The following is a 19,785-nucleotide window of genomic DNA, read 5'->3' as shown; positions in this document are numbered from 1 at the left end:
GGTTTTGAAAGTGAGCAAGTTGAATAAAAGAGAGAAAATGATAGAGAATCAGGAGAAATTGAAAGATGAGTGGAAAGCAGTGAAAGATCAGGAAAATGGCAGTGTGGAGGAGGAATGGCAGTTGTTCAAGAGTGCTGTGGTGGGGCATGCAGAAGAGGTGTGTGGTGTGAGACGCGTGGGTGGTGGTGTAAGAAAAGGAAGTGAATGGTGGTGCGAGGAAGTAAGTATGGCTGTGGGAGATAAGAGACGTGGATATGAAGTGTGGCTGCAGAGGAAGGATGAGGTGTCATATGAGAGGTATAAGGAAAGGAGGTATAGAGGCGAGAAGAGCTGTGCGTGATGCTAAAGTGGCAGCAGATGAGAGGTGGGGTTGGTGGCTGACTGAGAATTTTCAACAGAATAAGAAAATGTCTTGGAAGGAGGTGAAAACGGTGCGAAAGAGAGAGTCGGGGAAGGAAGAGCGAATAAAAGCAGAGGATGGAAGGATGTTAATTGAGATGGATGCAGTAAGGAAGAGATGGGCAGAGTATTTTGAAATATTGTTAAATGTAGAGGAGGAAAGGGTGGCTGAGATTGTGGCAGATGGAAGGGTGCAAGGAATAAATGTGTTGGGAGAGTTGAATGATTCTTTGATCACGAAGGAGGAAGTGGAGAAGGCAGTAAAGGAGATGAAAATAGGGAAAGCTGCAGGTATGGATGGGTGTGCTGTGGAATGCCTGAAGGGTGGTGGAGTGACTATTGTTGACTGGTTAGTAAGATTGTTGAATGTGTGCTTTGTGAAAGATATGGTGCCAGTTGACTGGGCAAGTGCTTGTGTGGTCCCGTTGTATAAAGACAAGGGTGATAAGTATGAATGTACTAGCTTTAGGGGTATAAGTCTGTTGAGTGTTGTAGGTAAGGTGTATGGTAGAGTGTTAATTATGAGAGTTAGAGAGGGTACAGAAGGAGTATATTGGTGATGAGCAGTGTGGCTTTAGGAGAGGGAGGGGATGGGTGGATCAGGTGTTTGCTGTGAGACAAGTGTGTGAAAAGTATTTAGCGAAAGGCAAGGATGTGTTTTGGGCATTCATTGATTTAGAGAAAGCGTATGATAGAATTGATAGGGAGGCTTTGTGGACTGTTTTAAGATTGTATGGACTTGATGGTAGGTTACTAAAAGGGGTGGAAAGTTTTTATGTAAATAGTAGAGCGTGTGTAAGAGTGGGAAATGCTGTGAGTGATTGGTTTCCCGTGAGAGTGGGGCTGCGACAGGGATGTGTGATGTCGCTTTGGTTGTTTAATATTTATATGGATGGTGTTGTAAGAGAGGTGAATGCAAGTGTTTTAGGTGGAGGTCTGAGACTGGTGAATGTCGATGGAGGAGAGTGGAATCTTAACCCGTCACGTCCCGAGGTTTTCCGGACCTATGACATCCCCCAGTCCCGAGCCTTTTTGGAAAAAATTTTTTTTTGCTAAAACTTCCGCTTAGGTCGAGAAACGAAGGAAAATCACAAAGAAAGTGGTTCCCGCTGTCTATAAGTGGTCCGTACAGGTGCGGTTCCCCCCGGCAGGTATGGTGTTCTGTAATGGGCTGGATATGCGTTTACGTTTTCTATGGTAAGGAATAATGGGAGAAACAACACACAACACCTCTAAATTTATTGAATTTGAACTAATAAACAATAACAGTAACAATAAAATGGATTTCAGACACATATATATGAAAAATAAGCATTGTACCATCGCGCGAGCATAGTGAGTTTGGTCCGAGTCATAACATGCTATATGCTAAGTGTCTGGTATGAGTCAACCTATCATTTTTTCTACTTGTATACTTCTGTTTCAATGACATTTTACCAATTACAACTGTTTGTAAGTGTTTTCAGATGTTTTCATTCATTATGATGGCATGCAGCATCAGTATAGCGCACATCAGCTTAGTAAGCGCACTCGCTATGACTCGTATTTCAACATACCAAATTGTTTTATCACTTTCCAATTATTTTCCCCTTTACATAGAACCTTTCCTCCACCACTGTAAAGGTTTTCAATTATTTTCATTCATTACGAGGGCATTTAGCGATATGCTAGCGCATATTCACGTAGCAACCACGATCTCAAACACTCGTGTTTCATCATCTGCTTTATTTATTCACTCCACTTATAATTTCCCACTTACATTACACACGTTTACACCCCTATAATGCACTGTACATACTTACTGCCATTATTTATTCAAGTGAGCGTGAGAATATCGCATGAAAATACCCTCGCAAGGAATGTTTCGACAAACATAATACTCACACACTTATATACTAATTCACTCACACACTTATATACTAATTATTCACTTTATCACTTGCTGACTTTTATTTTCACTAATACGTGCCTTATTCATTCAACTGAGCGTCAGGAAATCGCATCTCTATACACACGCTATGAATATTTGACTTAGAATCTATATCAGCACTTACAATAATTTGAACTTATATTATACCCGTAGGAATTTCCAAAAATAATAATTATATAATTACGGGCCGTATTTATTGCACTGAGCGACAGAATATCGCATCATAAAACCCTTGCTATGTAAGTTTCAACTTAGGGCAGATTTATATACTTACATACAATGTTTGCACTTATGTTCTACCCGTATGCACTTTATACTAATATTTCGAGATCAACATGACTGATAATTTCACTGAGCGTCTGTCTGTCGCATTTACCTCATAATTTCTGCGTCCTTTCGCATTCACACCATACTAAAATTGCATCAACGTGTGATATTCACTAAAACATGGGTGAATACAGAGACCCACGTCACACTGCACGCACTCATAGCGGGTGTCCTTCCTCTGTGTCGTGAGTCTCGCCTGGGAATTACTGCACACGTGACACCTGCGTTGGGGCCTAGGTCTGTTTGGCTGGGGAGGGATAGGAGTGGGGAAATGGCGGCCGGATATTCTCTGGGGAGTTTGGGCAATATGGGCAGTGCGGGTGCGATGTTGGGGCCTTTCAACAGCATACTTTGCAAAGATTTCTCTTGTGAGCTCCCTCACAAACCCTTCAAATGTTTCCTGAACTCCTGTTGTCATGGCGTGAAGGTGGTGGCAATTCAGAGCAGTGATATCTAGCAAGTGAAAGAACAGTTTTTTATACCACTTCATCGTTGTCCTGGCACACTCTACCGTCGATATCATGGAGTCTGACTGGTCCACGAGGCGGATGTTTATATTGTAATCCATAACACACTCAGGTTTCCAAACACGACACCTGTTCTCGCTACGGTAATCTACGGAATCAGTACGGTGCATCAAGGGGCTGTGAACCGTGGACAAGAGGCTTACTTCTCTGTTGTGGTTCCACATTGTTGCAAGGATGTTGTTGGCTTTGAAGAAGACAACCTCATTCCTTGCAAGTTTCCGCCCTACCTTGGCCATGTGACACCGGTTCACCTTTACGGTTCCACAGACTCCCGTTTCATGCATGTGAAGATAACGAGCGAGAAGAGGGCTAGTGTACCAATTGTCGAGGTAGAGAACATGACCACGATGAAGGTAGTCTTCTATCATCGTCTTTACCACTGCTCCCGACAGTCCAATACTTCGATCTTCTATTATGTCTGTCTGTGCACCGGTGTACAAGACTATGTCTTGCACGTATCCAGTCCTACAGTCGCACATAACAAAGATCTTGAACCCAAAACGGTGCCTTTTGCTGGGTATATACTGTCTGAATGAAATATTGCCTCTCCACAACACGAGACTCTCGTCTATGACGAGGTCTCTATAGGGATAGAATGAGGAACGAAAGGTTTGCCTGAGGTGATCAAAGACCAACCTAATTCGCCTCATTTTGTCAGTGTTGTTTGCATTTGCAGGGTCATGAGCATCATAGAAATGGAGGCGACTTAGAATTTGTTGAAACCGATTACGGCTCATCACTTGACCAAATATTGGGGTAAACATAACAGGGTCCCTAGTCCAGTAAGCAGGAATTCTATTCTTTCTTATAATGCCCATCAGAAGGACCAGGGCAAAAAATAAGAACATTTCTGGAAGGGAGACAGGGTAATCATAGATGATAGAATGCCTACTCCTTGTTCCCAATCTTTCACTCTCTAGGCGCTGGGCGCTTGCAAACAGGTTTGTTTGGTGTACAATCTGCTCAACAAATGCCTCACTGAAAAACAGGTGGAAAAAATCCAACCTGGTGGAATTACTGTGAATTCCTGGTGCAATGCAGCCAGATCGCCCCTGCTCAGTGAAGGGGTGAATGAGGGGAGAAAAATCACTCCCATCCTCCCAATCCCATGACACAAATCCCTCGTCCCCATCATCCCCATCACCGCCTTCGTCTGGGTGGGGAGGAGATCCTGGTTGGGGAGGTGGGGGAGAAGGAGTGCGGAGGGCTTCCCCACTGTCACTCCTCTTCCCTCTGCCTTTACCCTTTCCCTTACCCTTACGACCTTGAGGAACATTAAGGGGCTGTGGGGATGAAATAGGGGAATATTGGGGAGCAGAAGACGTGCTGGGGAGTAGTTCCTCCCCATCTTCCCCCTCCATGACAACACCACGTGCTTTCTCATGCACCCTAGCTCGACCACGTGTTAGGGGATATTGGGGAGCATAAGACGTGCTGGGGAGTGGTTCCTCCCCACCTTCCCCCTCCATTACAACACCATGTGCTTTCTCACGCACCCTAGCTCGACCACGTGTTAGGGGATATTGGGGAGCATAAGACGTGCTTTGGAGTGGTTCCTCCCCACCTTCCCCCTCCCTCAGAACCCCACGTGATAAGGAACGCACCCGCACTGGCCCACGTGATCCACTACGCTGCCTCACACTACGTAGGGAAAGCAATACTCACTCATGTAACTCTCACTTTCCCTAATCCTCCCTGGACTTTCCCTTTCACTCCCCACTCCCTCCACTTGACTTCCTAGCTCCCCAAACAAAATGCTATGCCCATACCTGCTCATACGACGTGGTGTGCGCTCTGGGCCACGATGTGTTATTACCTCACAACCATACCACATGGCAGCATGTCCCACGGCTCCGTCATCGTCCTCATCCTCATCCTCGTCCTCGAATTCTGGTTCCAAATTACGCTGGGGATAGGGATAGGATATTGCACGTGCCTTCTTTGCCTCCTGCCCCTCTCTAGCAGCACAGTAAGTCACGTACTGCCGCTTCCTGGGAGACGGAACTTCCTCGTCACTGCTGGTGGTTTCTTTCTCCTCTGCCTGCACATAATCCTTGTCCATATCCTCGTCGTCCAGTGGGGAATTACTGTCGCCGGTAAAGGTGTCCAGGGCGACTTGAATTTCGCTGTCTGAGAGACCTCTCTTAGCCATGTCTGAGCAGGACAGTCGCTACCAGGTGAGTGGACGAGTGGTGGGCTAGCGCGGGTCGCGCGGGGTCGCCGAGTGTCCCCGCCTGGTGGCAGGTAGGGGAAGGTCATGCGAGGGTACGTACCGCAAATCAAGCGCGAATTTTGAAAATTGTCGAAATTATGCACATTGCAATTGCACGATGTACCGGTACGTCGCCGGGACTGGCAAATGCAAATCGTTGCAACGTACCCATACGTCGACGGAATGGGGCGGGTTAAGCAGCTGCTATTTGCAGATGATACTGCACTGGTGGCTTATTCAGAGGAGACATTGAGACAGTTGGCAGAGGAGTTTGGAAGGGTGTGTGAAAGGAGGAAATTGAAAGTAAATGAGAATAAGAGTAAAGTGATGAAGTGTACGAGGTTGGTAGATGGTAGGGGGATGAATATAGTTTTGAATGGTGAGTTGCTTGAGGAGGTGGAGTGTTTTAAATATTTAGGGTCGCATGTTGCTATGGATGGAAGAATAGATGCAGAAGTGAAGTTTAGAATAAATGAAGTAGGAAAGATGCTGAGAGGAATGAAAAAAGTGTTTAGATGTCGTTCACTTAGAATGGATGTAAAGAGAAGGCTTTATGAGGGTGTTGTGGTACCGACTGCGTTATATGGGGCTGAAACATGGAATATGGGTGTAGCAGAGAGGAAAAGTTTGAATGTAATGGAGATGAGGTGTCTGAGGAGTATGTGTGGAGTGACGGTATGGATCGAGTGCGAAATGATGAAGTGCGAAGGAGAACTGGAGTTATTCGGAAGATGGCTCGTAGAATTGAGCAGAGGGTGTTGTGATGGTTTGGGCATATGGAGAGAATGGATAATGAGCGATTGGTGAAAAAGATAACTAGATCTGATGTGAGAGGTATAAGGCTGAGAGGGAGACCACGAAAAGGATGGATGGACAGTGTGAAGAGAGCGCTGGATGGGAGAGGGATGTCTGTTGAGCAAGGAAGAGTGGCTGTGCGTGACAAAAATAAATGGAGAGAAACTGTGAATGAATAAATGATGACGCAGCCCTGAGGGGATTTTCTTCCGCATTTGGTCTGATTAGCTAGTCAGGTCAGGTGCAAGTAAGGGGATGGTCTATTATGATGTGGCAGGGGTAAACCAGCTCTGCTGTCGGGCCCTGCTGTGGATGTCACTGATTGCACTGCGCAGTTGACCCATGTGTGGTGTGGTGCGGTAAGGATCTGTCCCTTCTCCCCTTTGGGGCTAAGATGCGAATGACTATGTTTGAATGGATAAGTAAATGGGAAGTGTGTCGTCCTGTCTCGGCTACCTCCCATTCCATGGGGGAAGCAGCCTAGGTATATATATATATATATATATATTATAAAATATACATTATATAGAATATATAATATATACATTATATATAATACAATATATATATATATATATATATATATATATATATATATATATATATATATATATATATATATATATATATATATAAATGGCCCTTGCAGGAAAGGGGATCTTGAATTCTTTCTTTATCAGCTCCAGTTTCCATCTTTATGCACTAAGCTGAATGAGGGCGTCTGGTGGTAATAAGAAGTGAAGGAAAAAATGCAACACTGGACTTAAGGGTTAAACATGAAATAAGGAAGGGAAAGAAAAAGGCAATATCATTGAAATACTGTGTGTAGGAGAATGAGCAACCTTGTCTTTCAACCTGCTTGCAGATTATATTATGTAAATTTGGATGCAGTCTATTTCTAATCTGTTGAGAACATTAAAAGAAATAAAAGTCTGTCTACACTTTAGAGCACTCAAGTTTGATTACACAGTGGGAGGGTTTGGAATGAACCGAGTAGAGGAACAAAACACATCTCTTCATTATGATGACTTACCTTTCATTAGTATCGTTAACTTCAAAATATTTTATCTAACTTTGGGGTAAAATCGTCAACGTAGAGTTTACAAGCAGTCTTTATTAAACACCTGTATCACAAAACAGCGTCATATTACACTTTGGTCTAATAGTGGCAAGCAGAAAGCATCAACTACAACACAGGAGAGAAGAGATTAGAGTTGTCTGTGAAGAGATCTGATGAAAATGTGGGTATGAGTAATATGCATTGTGCAGGCGATGATGCGCCAAAGGAACAGTGTTATAATACTTGTGCTCGCAGAATGAGAACAGTTATTATGTTGTACTCAGCATGTGTTTGTGTGTGTGTGTGTGTGTGTGTGTGTAAAAAGTTTTCATCCCATATCAACCAAACATGGTGGATAGGTGGAGGGATAGCCAAGGAGATGACCTATTGTTCTGAGAAGAAAAGATCAAAGGTCAAGTGACAGGCAAGGTCAAAATCTGACCTAAAAAAATAAATTTAATGGTTTTGTAATTAAATTTTAACTATCTTTATTGAAGAGTTGAGATTAAGGCAAGAACGATGTGACTCAGTTGTGAGAGAAATAGCACAAAGGTCGAAATCTGAGGGCAGGTTCAAAGTAACTTAACATAAAAATGATTTGAAAATCTCTGTTCTGATTTTATCTAAACTTTGTGGAAACTTTGAGGAGCATTTTAGAACAATTGGTCAAAGGCCAGGGTCATATGGTAAAGTCATCATGAACAGTTTTTATCCGATTTAGGTAAAATTTGTGGAAGTGTTTAGGGTTAGGGGAGAGTAAATGGATTAGTTCTGAAAAAAATGATAATAAATATGAGTTACAGGGAGAGATCTAATTCGGTATCATATACCTAGGCCAGCTTAAACAGTTGTGATTGCATTTAGACCAAACGTTGTGGGAGGGTTCAACATAAAGCAAGAATGAAGGGGTTCGCTTTTGAGAGTAATAATCAAATACAAAGTCACAAGGTAATGTCAAGTATTCGTTCCTTAGACTTACTGGTGGGCGCGCGTATAATGCAGTTTCTGAGAGTTCCTTCGTGTTTCTTTTCTTCTTTATGCATCCATTCCCTTAGTCTCGGTGGCTCTGGTACATGCAACACATCTTCACATCATACCACTTTGGCACTAACTCTCACCACCCATGTTGAATACATGCTAGGGCTCTCTATTTAAGTATTGATGCATTTGTATTGTTTGTGTCTTTGTGACATTTATGTTTTTTTTTTTTTGTGGACGAGCAATAAAGTAGCTTTTGCGAAATTCAGTTTGCCTGACTGTTCCTTACTACAGCTCGGGATCGATTTACGTCATTTTAGACAACTGACGACCTCTCCAAACCAGGGTGTCCACTTCAAAAATTGACAGTTCCCAAGATAAACCTCTAAAAATATCCAAGATGGACCTAAAAATCCCAACACTTATTATACATATTAAAAAACATTATTTTAATCTTTTTCTTCAGTAGATAAGATCATACCTTTAAATGTCTATCTCTCTATATATCTATTGCCAGACGCCTTAATCCCATACGGGGTGGCCACAAACAAATCCCCTCCACGTAGCCCTTTCCCCCGCCATTTCACTGTCCTGCTCCCAATTCACACATCTCTCTCTCTCTCTCTCTCTCTCTCATATACCTCTGCACGCCAACCCTCCATCTCATCCTTAGCCTTCCCCTCCCTCTTTCCCCCTCCACCTCACTCACATACACTCTCCTCGTCAGTCTGTCACTCTCCATCCTCTCCACATGGCCAAACCACCTCAGTGTGTTTCTCCTAACTCTTCCTATCACATCCAAATCCACACCACAACACTCCTTCACTTCCTCATTTGTCAGTCTCTCTCTCCATGTGCCTCCACATGCTCCTCTCAAATAACTCATTTCCACTGCTCTCTTTACTTGTGTCGCTCCAACAGCGTCCAAGCTTCACTTCCATACGTTAGAGCTGGTATCACAATACTGTCATGTAATAACTTTCTCACTTCCATTCTCACTTCCGTTTCTTATCACCAGCTTCAAGGAACCAGCAACGTTTCTTCCTTGCTGCACTCTTTCAAGCACTTCACCCTACAAACTTCCATCCTTACTCATCACACTACCCAAATACTTAAACGTACTCACATTTTCCATTTCCTCCTCATCCAACCTCACTGTACATTCACTGACTTCACCTCTCTCAAAGACCATAATTTTACTCCTCCCTACATTCACCTTTAGATTCCATTTCTTACATACTCTCCCAAACTCATCCACCAAGCCTTGCAGCTCCCCTTCTTCTTCACTTCACTTAACAACACAGTATCATCTGCAAACAGCAGTACGGGGAGTCACTGTAGAAATACTAGACGAGGTGTATCGTCAGCTTCGCCATCGTTGGCAACCTTGACATCTGAATGCAGTGTTGCCGGCAACCCCTTTCCTCTTGTGTTCATTTCGGTCAGCATACCTTTGGTGGCAATGCCCATTTTTGACGTCTCAGGTGAGTGAGGATGAGGGTACCACTTTCTACGGGGGGTACTACTGACCCTACTCCCTGGTACAGGATCATCCAAATAATTAATTGTTGCTTCAGTTTAATAAATCCATACTCTTTATTCTTAGTGTAATCCCCTGTGAGGTTTTAGGCGTACTGAAGACGGTTACATCAACAAGTCGTGGGAGGTTTAGGGGGACTACTCGTCGGTCGTCCAGCAGTACGCGTCCACAGTCTCCACACTTAGTAATATACAACACCTTGACTCTTACGACTATTTTATCGTAGAGAAATGATGCAGATATAAAATCCAGCACCAGTATCTGTCTGAATTAGAATTTCTGTATAAAGATTTTAAGCTAATACATTGTCCAGGCTTCAGGGAACACATTATAATGGGATCGAGTGAGGACTGGCGCGATTCAGACAAGTCCAGAATTCCAACTGCCAAAAGCAGCTGTCAGCAGAAACTGGACGCCAGTGTGTAGGTCCAAAAAGAAAAATAGATAAGTTTGCATTTCACTCAGTACATTGTGTAATATCACATAAGGTATTAAAAATAAAGATCTTCAAAATATCCGAAGATCTACTTTTGTAACAAATAGCCAAGACCCCAAGATGAAGTCTGAATTCCCAAGATCTTGGGAAAAATGCCAAGGAGTGGTCACCCTGCTCCAAACACTCGACCAACATCTAAAAAGATGTCGGGAAAATTTTTGAATAATATTAAACAACGTGCACGTGGTATAGAGCGGCTGCAGAGAACGTCGACAAAAGCATAAACCATTATGTGACTGTGTAGACATGTGCCTAACTGGTGGGTCTGCTCGTATGCACAAAATGTACCCCAGCTCCCACCTCACTTCTACGAAGGACAATGGGCTGCAGCTTTCTTTTCCTCTGGTCCACGGGGTCCACGTCCGGATCGGCCTGGGGATGCACCTACTAATACCAGAGAGAAGGATGCTTCAGTGTACGAGTATTATAGACGTAAGAATTGAGAAAGCATGGTGTGGATGATTTTCTAATCATTTGACTGTGGTATGCAAGATGGAGATTACAAAATCATTTAGGTAGGAGGGGGGACAAGAGACTGAACGAATGGAAGCCGACAAACTAAGTAAATAATAATGGGCCACGTTTTAGAGATGAGCAAATTTTAGTTTTGTATTACTTCAACCTGCAAACACATCTCTGATATCTAACACGGTGACAGAATGGTTCAAGGACACACAAACGATTTCAATCAGACTTTTTCAACCGGACAGGAGAGATGCAGCTCAGGAACTTGTTATGCTGAAGGGTTTCATGAAGGTTATAATTAAACTATGTAAACACGACTATTTGAAATCTTCTCCAGTGCAGTATAAAACTGTTTCAAGGTAGCAGAAATGAAATACTGTGTAAATACCATCAATCTACTGATGGAGTTAAATAATATCTTTTATTTTTCTCCAGGTGTTCCAGACCACAAGATGGTGATAGTGATTTCAGTGGGTCGTTGTGGGTCATCCTTTCTTGCTGAGTTGGTTTCTGCTCCGTCATGGGTCTTCTACTTCTTCGAGCCGCTGTACAAGTACCGTCAAACGATACAAATTCAAAATGATCGTTTCGTCAGACAAACGCTGAATGATCTTCTTACCTGCAACATATCCATCTCTTTGAAAAATGTCATACTGCAGTGGCATACTGTGAACAATGGGGTAAACTTGAATAAATGTAAGCCACACTGCCAATTGAATAACACACTGATAGAATCTTGTCGCATGAAAGACACCAAGGTAATCAAGACCATTAGGACACGTGTGGCATGGCTACAACCTCTCCTACACTCCCTTCCTGACCTTAAGATTATTCACCTCGTGCGGGATCCCCGGGGAACTTTACACTCCAGATTTAACAGAAGATGGACTCCTCAAAACGATATAGAGAGCATCCGCGAACTCTGTGAAAATATTCAAGACGATCTGCACCAAGGCACGGTTTTGGAAAGTCGCTACTCAGAAAGGTAAGGTATGGTTGGTTAGGTCAGAATAGCTTACCTTGGGTTAGATTATGTTTGGTAGATTAGGATGGTTAGAATAAGTTAGATTATGTTACCTCATGTTAGTTTGGTTATGTTAGATTATGTTACCTAATATTAGGTTGGTTAGGTTAGGTAGGTTAGGCTTGGATAGGTAAGGTTAGCTTAGATTAGTTTTATTAGCTTAGCAAAGGTTAGGTTACTAAGGTTTGATTAGAGAATGTTAGATGGTATGTCTATAACCCAAACCAACAAGCTTGATTGTAACTGTAAGCCACACCCCCTCGCAACAGTTGCCTCTGATTGGCTTATGTGACTTTCGTCATCATCATTTAAATGATGATTTGTGTCACTGAATGTGTTTACATATATCTGAAAATGAGGTACATTCAAATTTTGCCTCCCCTCTCCTCCTTGCGGTACCTTTTCTGAGCCTTTTCAGTGTTTCAGTAACGCTGAGAGTAGGCTAGTATTCTCTCCTAAAAGGTATCCTCAAATTGTCGACACTACATTACATGCACATAACACACCACACTTCCTATTTTAAATTCGGCAAAAATGGCTTCACATTACCCAGCCTAGGGAGGAGAGGGACAGGGAAAGCCCCGACCATCTGCCCTTCTCCCGGTGACGACCAAGTGATGTGCAGGGAACAATTGTCTGACTGACTCTTTATTAATTTCTGCAACATTCATGGTCTTTTATCATATTTTCTCTCTGATGAACATCGCCTCTCTTCCTTTAAACCTCATGTTCTATTCCTTCATGAGGCTAAACTGTTTGGAGCAACTCATTGCAAACCCTTCTCTGCATCCGCGTACCTTGTCTATACTTACTTCAAAGCTAAGAGTGGCTCTTGTGTTCATGCACGTAACAACACATCTTGCCCTCGTGTTGCCGAACACGAATCCTCTGAAGTCTTTATCCTTTCACTTCGGCTGTCCTGTTATTATCTGAATAAAAATATTTGTTTTGTGTACTTGTCACCCATTACTAATGACTGAAAAATTACTTGGTTATCTTACTTCTAAGATGGAACACATAATGTAAATTTTCCCGTCCTCTGAAATCTCCACTGTAGGTGATTGCAATGTTCACCACCATTGATTGCCTCTTCTCTCCTTTCAATGATGCATCTTCTGAACAAGCACACATCTTTTCTATCCTTAATGACCAAGAGCAACTTGTACATCACCCTATCCGTATCCCTAACCGCCTCAGAGAGAGTTCTATCATAAATGATTTCTTTCTTACACCTAATCATTCGCTCACTCTGTTAATCTTTTCTCTCCATTGGGTTTCTAACAACCTTATCACCTTAACCTGTCATAACACTCCAGTAAGGCCTGGAGACCCTCCTAAGAGGTGGCGGCTGTGACACTTTGGAGAAGCTCACTGGGAGGGTCTCAGGTAGTACTTTGATTTTCCCGGGAATGATTATTTCTGCCATGACGGAGAGCCACCTGAGTGTGCATTGGATATTATGGAGATTATTCTCTCAGGGGTGGATGCATGCTTTCTTCTTCCTTGTGACGAAAGCAAAAAAAAAAAATAATAATAATTTTGCTTGTTTTAATGCTATACACAACAAGGACAAGGCCTACAAAAAGTACTTTAGCTAACCCACCCCTAAATCTCATCTCCTTTATGTCTCTTTCCAGAACCATGCTAAGTCAGTTTTCCGCTCTACTAAGAAATAATTTCATTGATACTTGAGTACTCAGAACTCACAAACTCAGATTCATCCTACTGCTTCTGGCACCTTGCCAAAAACCTCTCCAACACCCTTGCCTCATCCCCCTTCCCTCCTCTTTTCCTCTCTTATCGCTCTGTAGCTGTTTCTTCTACTGAAAAAGCAGAACTTTTTGCTCAGCTCTCTCCTCCAGTTCCACCTTAGATGAATCCAGTGCTGTTCCTCCATCACTTCCTCACACTGACTTCCTCATAATTGACATTAATATTTCTTCAGCTTATTTTCTGCCTTCACTGGCCTCAGTACTAAAAAACGCTTGTGGGCCTGATGGAGGCCCTCCTGTTGTCCTCAAGAACAATGCTTCTGTGCTTACATTCTGTCTAGGCAAACTCTTTCACCGTAGTCTATCGACTTGTACTTTTCTTTCTTGCTGGAAATTTGCTCTCATTCAGCCTGTCCCTACGAAGGGTGACCATTCCCAACCATCTAACTAAAGCCAAATTGCTTTAATATCCTTTATTTCAAAATTTTTTGGCTCTATACCTAACAAAGCAAATTTAACCCGCCCCGTCCCGGCCACTTTTCGACCACTGGTACCCCCCAATCCCGGGCATTTTTCGACCCTTTTTTTTTTTGCTTAAACTTTCGCTTTTGGTTAGAAACAATGGCCGGTGGCAAAGAAAGTGGTCCCCGGGGTCCCTAATTAGCTTAACCAGGTATGCCTTGGTCCCACCTTGCCCCATGTTCTCCCTATGCGGTGTGAGCATCAAACGTTTTCTATGGTATTATAAGTTTGGGAAACCAATGAAAGTAAGTAGAAATGAATTTATTACAAACATAAAAACATGTGATAAAAGAGTATATTGGATTTTATACAAAAATAGAGCAGAAATAAGCATTGTACCATCGTGAGAAACGAGCAAAATCGGCCAACTTGGTTCCGATGAATCGCTAACATTCTAAAATCATGATACATATAATTTTTTTTACTTACATAATACTTCTACAATAACATTATACCATTTTACATTTTATTGAACTGTTTTTACATATTCACAGGCCTTTTGATAACATTTAGCGTAATGCTAGCGCTTATTTACCTAGTGAGTGAACTCGCTGTGACTGTTGTTTCAACTCGTATTGTGCTTTTTCTACTTACATAATACTTTTCTAATATTATTATACACTTCTCAACTTTATAGAACTGTTTTGAGATTATTTCAGGCCTTACGTAAATATATAGCATAATAATAGCGCATAGTAACACACACGGTGAAGTTGCTATGACAACTAATTCAACTTACAACCTATTTTTGTACTTATATAATAATTCTACACTAACATTGCACATGTAAACACTTGATATAATTGATATTACATCATTTCTGAACGTACGATGGAACTTAGCGTCATATTTGCGCGTACTTACACAGGGAGTGTTATCACGATATCATTTGTTTCATCTTACACTAGTAATCAACTTATAAAATACCTTACTACTAACATTACAACATCTTCCACTGTATATAATTCCTATCACATACTTACTGACCAGAATGTGTGTGTACTCGTGACATCAATTATGACAACTTACAGTAATGTTCAACTTATACTTTTTATTCATGCTAACATTACACCCGTTTCCACTTTATTTCCTTGCTATCACATATTTACTGACCAGATTTACACAGTGGGTGTAGTTTTGATAACAATTCTTTCCACTTACACTAATTCTCATCTTATACATTACTTTTCTGAAAAAATAACACCCGTTTCAACTTTATATTTGACTTAGCACCTACTGACTGGCCTTACCATTATCATGAGCGTCATTTCGCCTTCCCACACAGTTTCAGTAGTGTAGGAAATTATGATATTCCTTGAAACAAGGCTGAAGGCACAACGCAACATTGCACTCGACACACTCGTATCTTGTGTCTTTTCTCTGCGTGGATGGTCTGACTGTCGAGTGCTTACATACATGGCAGCGACGCTGGGGTTTACGACGGTTTGGTTCGGAAGGGATTGCGCTGGGGTAGTGGCGGCCTGCAAGACGTAGGGGAGTCTGAGCAGCACGGGGGGCGCGGGGGCGGTGTGGGGGTCTTTCCTGGGCATGCTTGGCGATTATTTCACGTGCCAGCTCCCTCACAAACCCCTCAAAGGTCTCGGATACTCCGGTGGTCATTGCGTGCAGGTAGTGGGCGTTCAGAACTGTGATGTCGAGCAAGTGGAAAAAGAGTTTCTTGTACCACTTCATCGTGGTCCTGACACAGTCAACACTTGAAATCATCGAGTCCCTCTGATCAACTTGCCTCATGTTCAGATTATAGGCAAGTACAGACTCTGGTTTTCATACGTTGCGCCTCCTCTCGCCACGGTGATCCACGGAGTCTGTGCGGTGCATCAGGGGGCTGTGAACAGTTGATAGGAGGCAAACTTCCCTGTTGTGGTTCCACAGGGTTGCAAGGATGTTATTGGCCTGGAAGAAAACCACCTCATTCTTGTCAAGTTTCCTCCCTATCTTGACCATATGGCGACGGTTTCTCTTGACTGTACCACAGACTCCGGTGTCGTGTTGGTGGAGGAACCTAGCGAGAAGAGGGCTAGTGTACCAGTTGTCCAGGTACAACACATGACCACGATGAAGGTACTCTTCTATCATTGTCTTCACCACGGCCCCAGAGAGTCCTATACTCCGATCTTCTATTATATCTGTCTGTGCGCCCGTGTACAAGACTATGTCTTGCACATAACCAGTCTTACAGTCACACATAACAAAGATCTTGAACCTGAAACGGTGTCTCTTGCTGGGTATGTACTGCCTAAAGGAAATATTGCCTCTCCACAACACAAGACTCTCGTCTATGACGAGGTCTCTGTAGGGATAAAATGAGGAGCGGAACATTTCCCGTAAATGATCAAATACCAGCCTAATTCTCCTCATTTTATCGGTGTTATTTGCATTGGCTGGATCATCTGCATCAAAAAAGTGGAGGCGGCCGAGAATAAACTGAAATCTATTACGACCCATCACCTTTCCAAAGAAAGGTGTTAGGATGATTGGGTCCGTTGTCCAGTAGGCAGGAATTTGATTTTTCCTCACCACACCCATCAAGATTACCAGGGCAAAAATAGGAACATCTCTGATATAGTCACGGGATAGTCATACTGTTCTGCATGCTTGCTTGTGGTTCCTAGGCGTTCACTTTCAAGGCGCTGGGATTGTGAAAATATATTTGTCTGTTCTACTATGCGCCCAACAAACGCCTCACCAAAAAACAAGTTGAAAAAATCTAACCGTGACGACCCAGCATTTACACCTGGAGCCGAGCAACCTGACCGCCACTCCTCAGTGAAAGGGTGAATGATGGGAGTAAAATTACTCCCATCCTCCCAGTTCCACGTGACACCACCGTCTCCAGCCACGTCACCAGCTTCCCCTTCGTCAGGGTGGGGAGGTGAGGGTGGTGGGGGAGGTTGGGGAGGTGGAGAGCGGCGCCTCTCATCACTCGCACTTCTCTTCCCTCTCCCTTTTCCTTTACCCTTTCCCTTCCCTTTCTTTCCTTTCCCCACATCCTGGGGCTGTGGGGAGGAAGTTTGTGAATATTCAGGGGCGAAAGAAGTGCTGGGGAGTGACTCAACCTCCTCTCCCCTAGGCCTATGAGCACCACGTGCTCGTGCTGCCTCCCTCACACCACTGGCCCCTTCACCCCGCACTACCCCCACACCACTCTCACTTTCACCCCGCGCTGCCACCACAACACTTTCCCTTTCTCCCAGCAATCCCACCACACCACTTCCTACTTCCCCAGACAAAGTACTTTGACCATACCTTAGGTGTCGTCTCGCCCCACCTTCTGATCCACGTGGTGATATTTTCTCCTTTCCAAACCACGCGGCGATATCACGTCCTAGGCCTCCGTCATCCTCATCGTCCTCATCCTCGTCCTGATCAGAATCGTGATGGAGAGATAGCTGTGCACGTGGTTGGGGAGCAGGCTGGCCTTCCCTTGCCTTACGGTATGTCACATACCGCGTTTTTCGGGGCAAAGGGACCTCCTCATCACTGCTACTTATTTCTTCCTCTGGCTGGACGTAATCGTGATCCACCACATCATCATCGAGTGGAGAATCACTGTCTCCAGTGAAGGCTTCCAGGACGGATGCAATTTGCTCGTCTGAGAGACCTTTCCGCGCCATGTCTGACCTGGGTCACTGCTGGCAGGTGAGTGACCGAGACAAGGGCGAGCGCGGGTCACGCGGGGTCTAGGATGCTGCCCGCCTGGCGGCAGGTAGAGGAGGCTTGGGTACCCGGGCGAAACGAAAATCTCCCACGAATTTTGAAAATTGTGGAAATTATGAACCTTGCAATTGCAGGACGTTGAAGTACGTCCTCGGGATTGGCTGTGACAAAACGTGAGGACATGGAAGTACGTCCTCGGGACGGAGCGGGTTAAAGTGTCTTTCCTTTCAGAGCCTTTCCGATCGCCGGTATAGGTTCCAGCAGGGACGCTCCATTGGTGATCGTCTCAGCTGTCTTTCAGACTCCTGATCATCCTCCTTTCGAGACTGGCGAAAGCTTTACATTGCTTCCATGAGTCTACATGTGCTAATCAGACTCCATATCTTCTTTACTCCGGCACAGTTGGTCACTTTACACAGCAGTTTTATTCGCCCATGTCGAGTACAACTCTCACGAGTCGAACGACTCTCCACATGCAGATTTCTCAACAAGTTGAAGTCAAAGGCTTTTCGTCTCAATAGCACCCCCTTCTCAACCTCTGTCTCATCACCGCACTGTTGCATCTGTCTCTTTTAGGTCCTGTTCACATGGGGCACGTTAGCAAAGACACTGGTAGTCCACTGGACTGAACACACATTACCACGCGTTTTTCTCAACCACTGGTCCAAATGCGTGATCTGACATTTCCCTTCCTACTGCGCGTTTGTTCAATGGTTCGAGGTTTTCACGTGGCTGACTATTTCTGCCAGGGAAACACAGCGTTAGACACCGTGTTTCCCTGGCAGTAGATGCCGTGTTTAAAAATGCCTCATGTGAACAGGGCCTTAATGGTCACTGCTCCTCTGACCCCTCTGTCTGCATTCTTCCACCAATATGGTGGGTGCATACCTCTCATATCCCTTTCCAACTCTGCAATGCAAGATTCAGTCGTTACTCCAAGTCCTTCATGAATGCAACAGTTCAGCTCTGGAACTGCCTTCCTGTGTCTGTATTTCCTACAGCCTTTGATAGCTTTGACTTCCGTAAATTTGTGTAAGAAACGTCTTCTACTGTTATATGTAATTGATTTTTGGAGCTGACTATCATATGCAACCTTTGACAAGGCTGTATCCACAGTAAATACGATCATCCTCTCTGTATACACTCTCTCTATACAGTTACTATTATGTCAACTATTTTATGGCATCTTTATATGAGTGAGGAGGAGATGCAAGGGTGTGCAAGGGACAGCATGGTGGAATGATGAGGTGAAACGAGCTGTGGAACAAAAGAAGAAGGCATATAGTGAATGGTTAGCGAGTAGAGGTAGGGGAGAAGATGAGAGAGAGAAGAGAGAGGTATATGTGAGCAGGAGAAGGGAGGTTAAGAGACTGGTGAAGGAGAATAAGAAGAAAGTGGATGAAGAGTTTGGGAGGAATCTGAGTGTGAAATGGAGGGAAAGTAAGAAATTGTTTTGGAAGGAGGTAAAGAAAGTAAGGCAGTGTGAAAGGGGAAATAGTAGGGGAGTGAAAGATAGGAATAATAGATTGTTGGTGGAGAAGAGAGAGAAACTGAAGAGATGGAAGGAGCACTTTGAGGATTTGTTGAATGTGGAGAGTGAGCTCAGTGCGAGTATAAGTGGTTGGGGAATGGCTGGGAGAAGGAGAGATGAGAGGAGGGAGGAAGAGATCAGTAGGGCGGAGGTCGTGGAAGCGATGAAGAATATTAAGTTGGGAAAGGCCCCAGGAATTGATGGAGTGTGTGGTGAAATGCTTAGGTATGGGGGTGAGATTGTTGTGGAGTGGATATGGAAGTTGTGTAGATTGGCTTGGGAAGAGGGAAGGGTTCCAGAGGACTGGAAATCAGGTATAATTGTTCCTTTATACAAAGGAAAAGGAGAGAGAGAAGTATGTGGTAACCATAGGGGTATTTGCCTACTTAGTGTGACTGGTAAAATATATGGTAGAATACTCATTGATAGGGTTAGGCATATGACAGAGGAGCTAGTTGGAGAAGAACAAGGGGGATTTAGGAAGGGAAAAGTGTGTGTAGATCAGATATTTGTTCTAAGATGTTTAGTGGAGAAGTATCTAGAGAAGGGAAGGAAAGTGTATGCTGCCTTCATGGACTTGGAGAAAGCT

General features: G+C 43.7%; 1 protein-coding gene across 1 annotated transcript; it reads left to right on the top strand.

Annotated features, from left to right (window-relative positions):
• The first annotated feature begins 9,690 nt into the window (after positions 1–9,690).
• On the top strand, positions 9,691–18,161 carry LOC145401695 (carbohydrate sulfotransferase 3-like). The gene is made up of 4 exons (XM_080273876.1): positions 9,691–9,712; positions 10,082–10,186; positions 11,165–11,714; positions 18,068–18,161. Exons 1-4 carry the CDS (start codon positions 9,691–9,693, stop codon positions 18,159–18,161), a joined length of 771 nt encoding a protein of 256 aa, XP_080130002.1.
• The last annotated feature ends 1,624 nt before the right edge of the window (positions 18,162–19,785 follow it).

The sequence above is a fragment of the Coenobita brevimanus genome, chromosome 56 (genome assembly GCF_032717465.1).
Source record: "Coenobita brevimanus isolate Jiangsu-jjx chromosome 56, ASM3271746v2, whole genome shotgun sequence".
In the NCBI taxonomy this organism is placed as follows: Eukaryota; Metazoa; Arthropoda; class Malacostraca; order Decapoda; family Coenobitidae; genus Coenobita; species Coenobita brevimanus.
Note: the sequence above shows the minus strand (reverse complement) of the source record. Positions and strands in the feature narration are given on the sequence as shown.

Excerpts from the sequence above, each read along its gene's own strand:
- LOC145401695 (XM_080273876.1), top strand. The coding sequence starts at position 9,691 with ATGCCCATTTTTGACGTCTCAG. Across the intron at positions 10,187-11,164 it reads TCAGCAGAAACTGGACGCCA|GTGTTCCAGACCACAAGATG; the intron begins GTGTGTAGGTCC and ends ATTTTTCTCCAG. Across the intron at positions 11,715-18,067 it reads GAAAGTCGCTACTCAGAAAG|TTGGTCACTTTACACAGCAG; the intron begins GTAAGGTATGGT and ends ACTCCGGCACAG.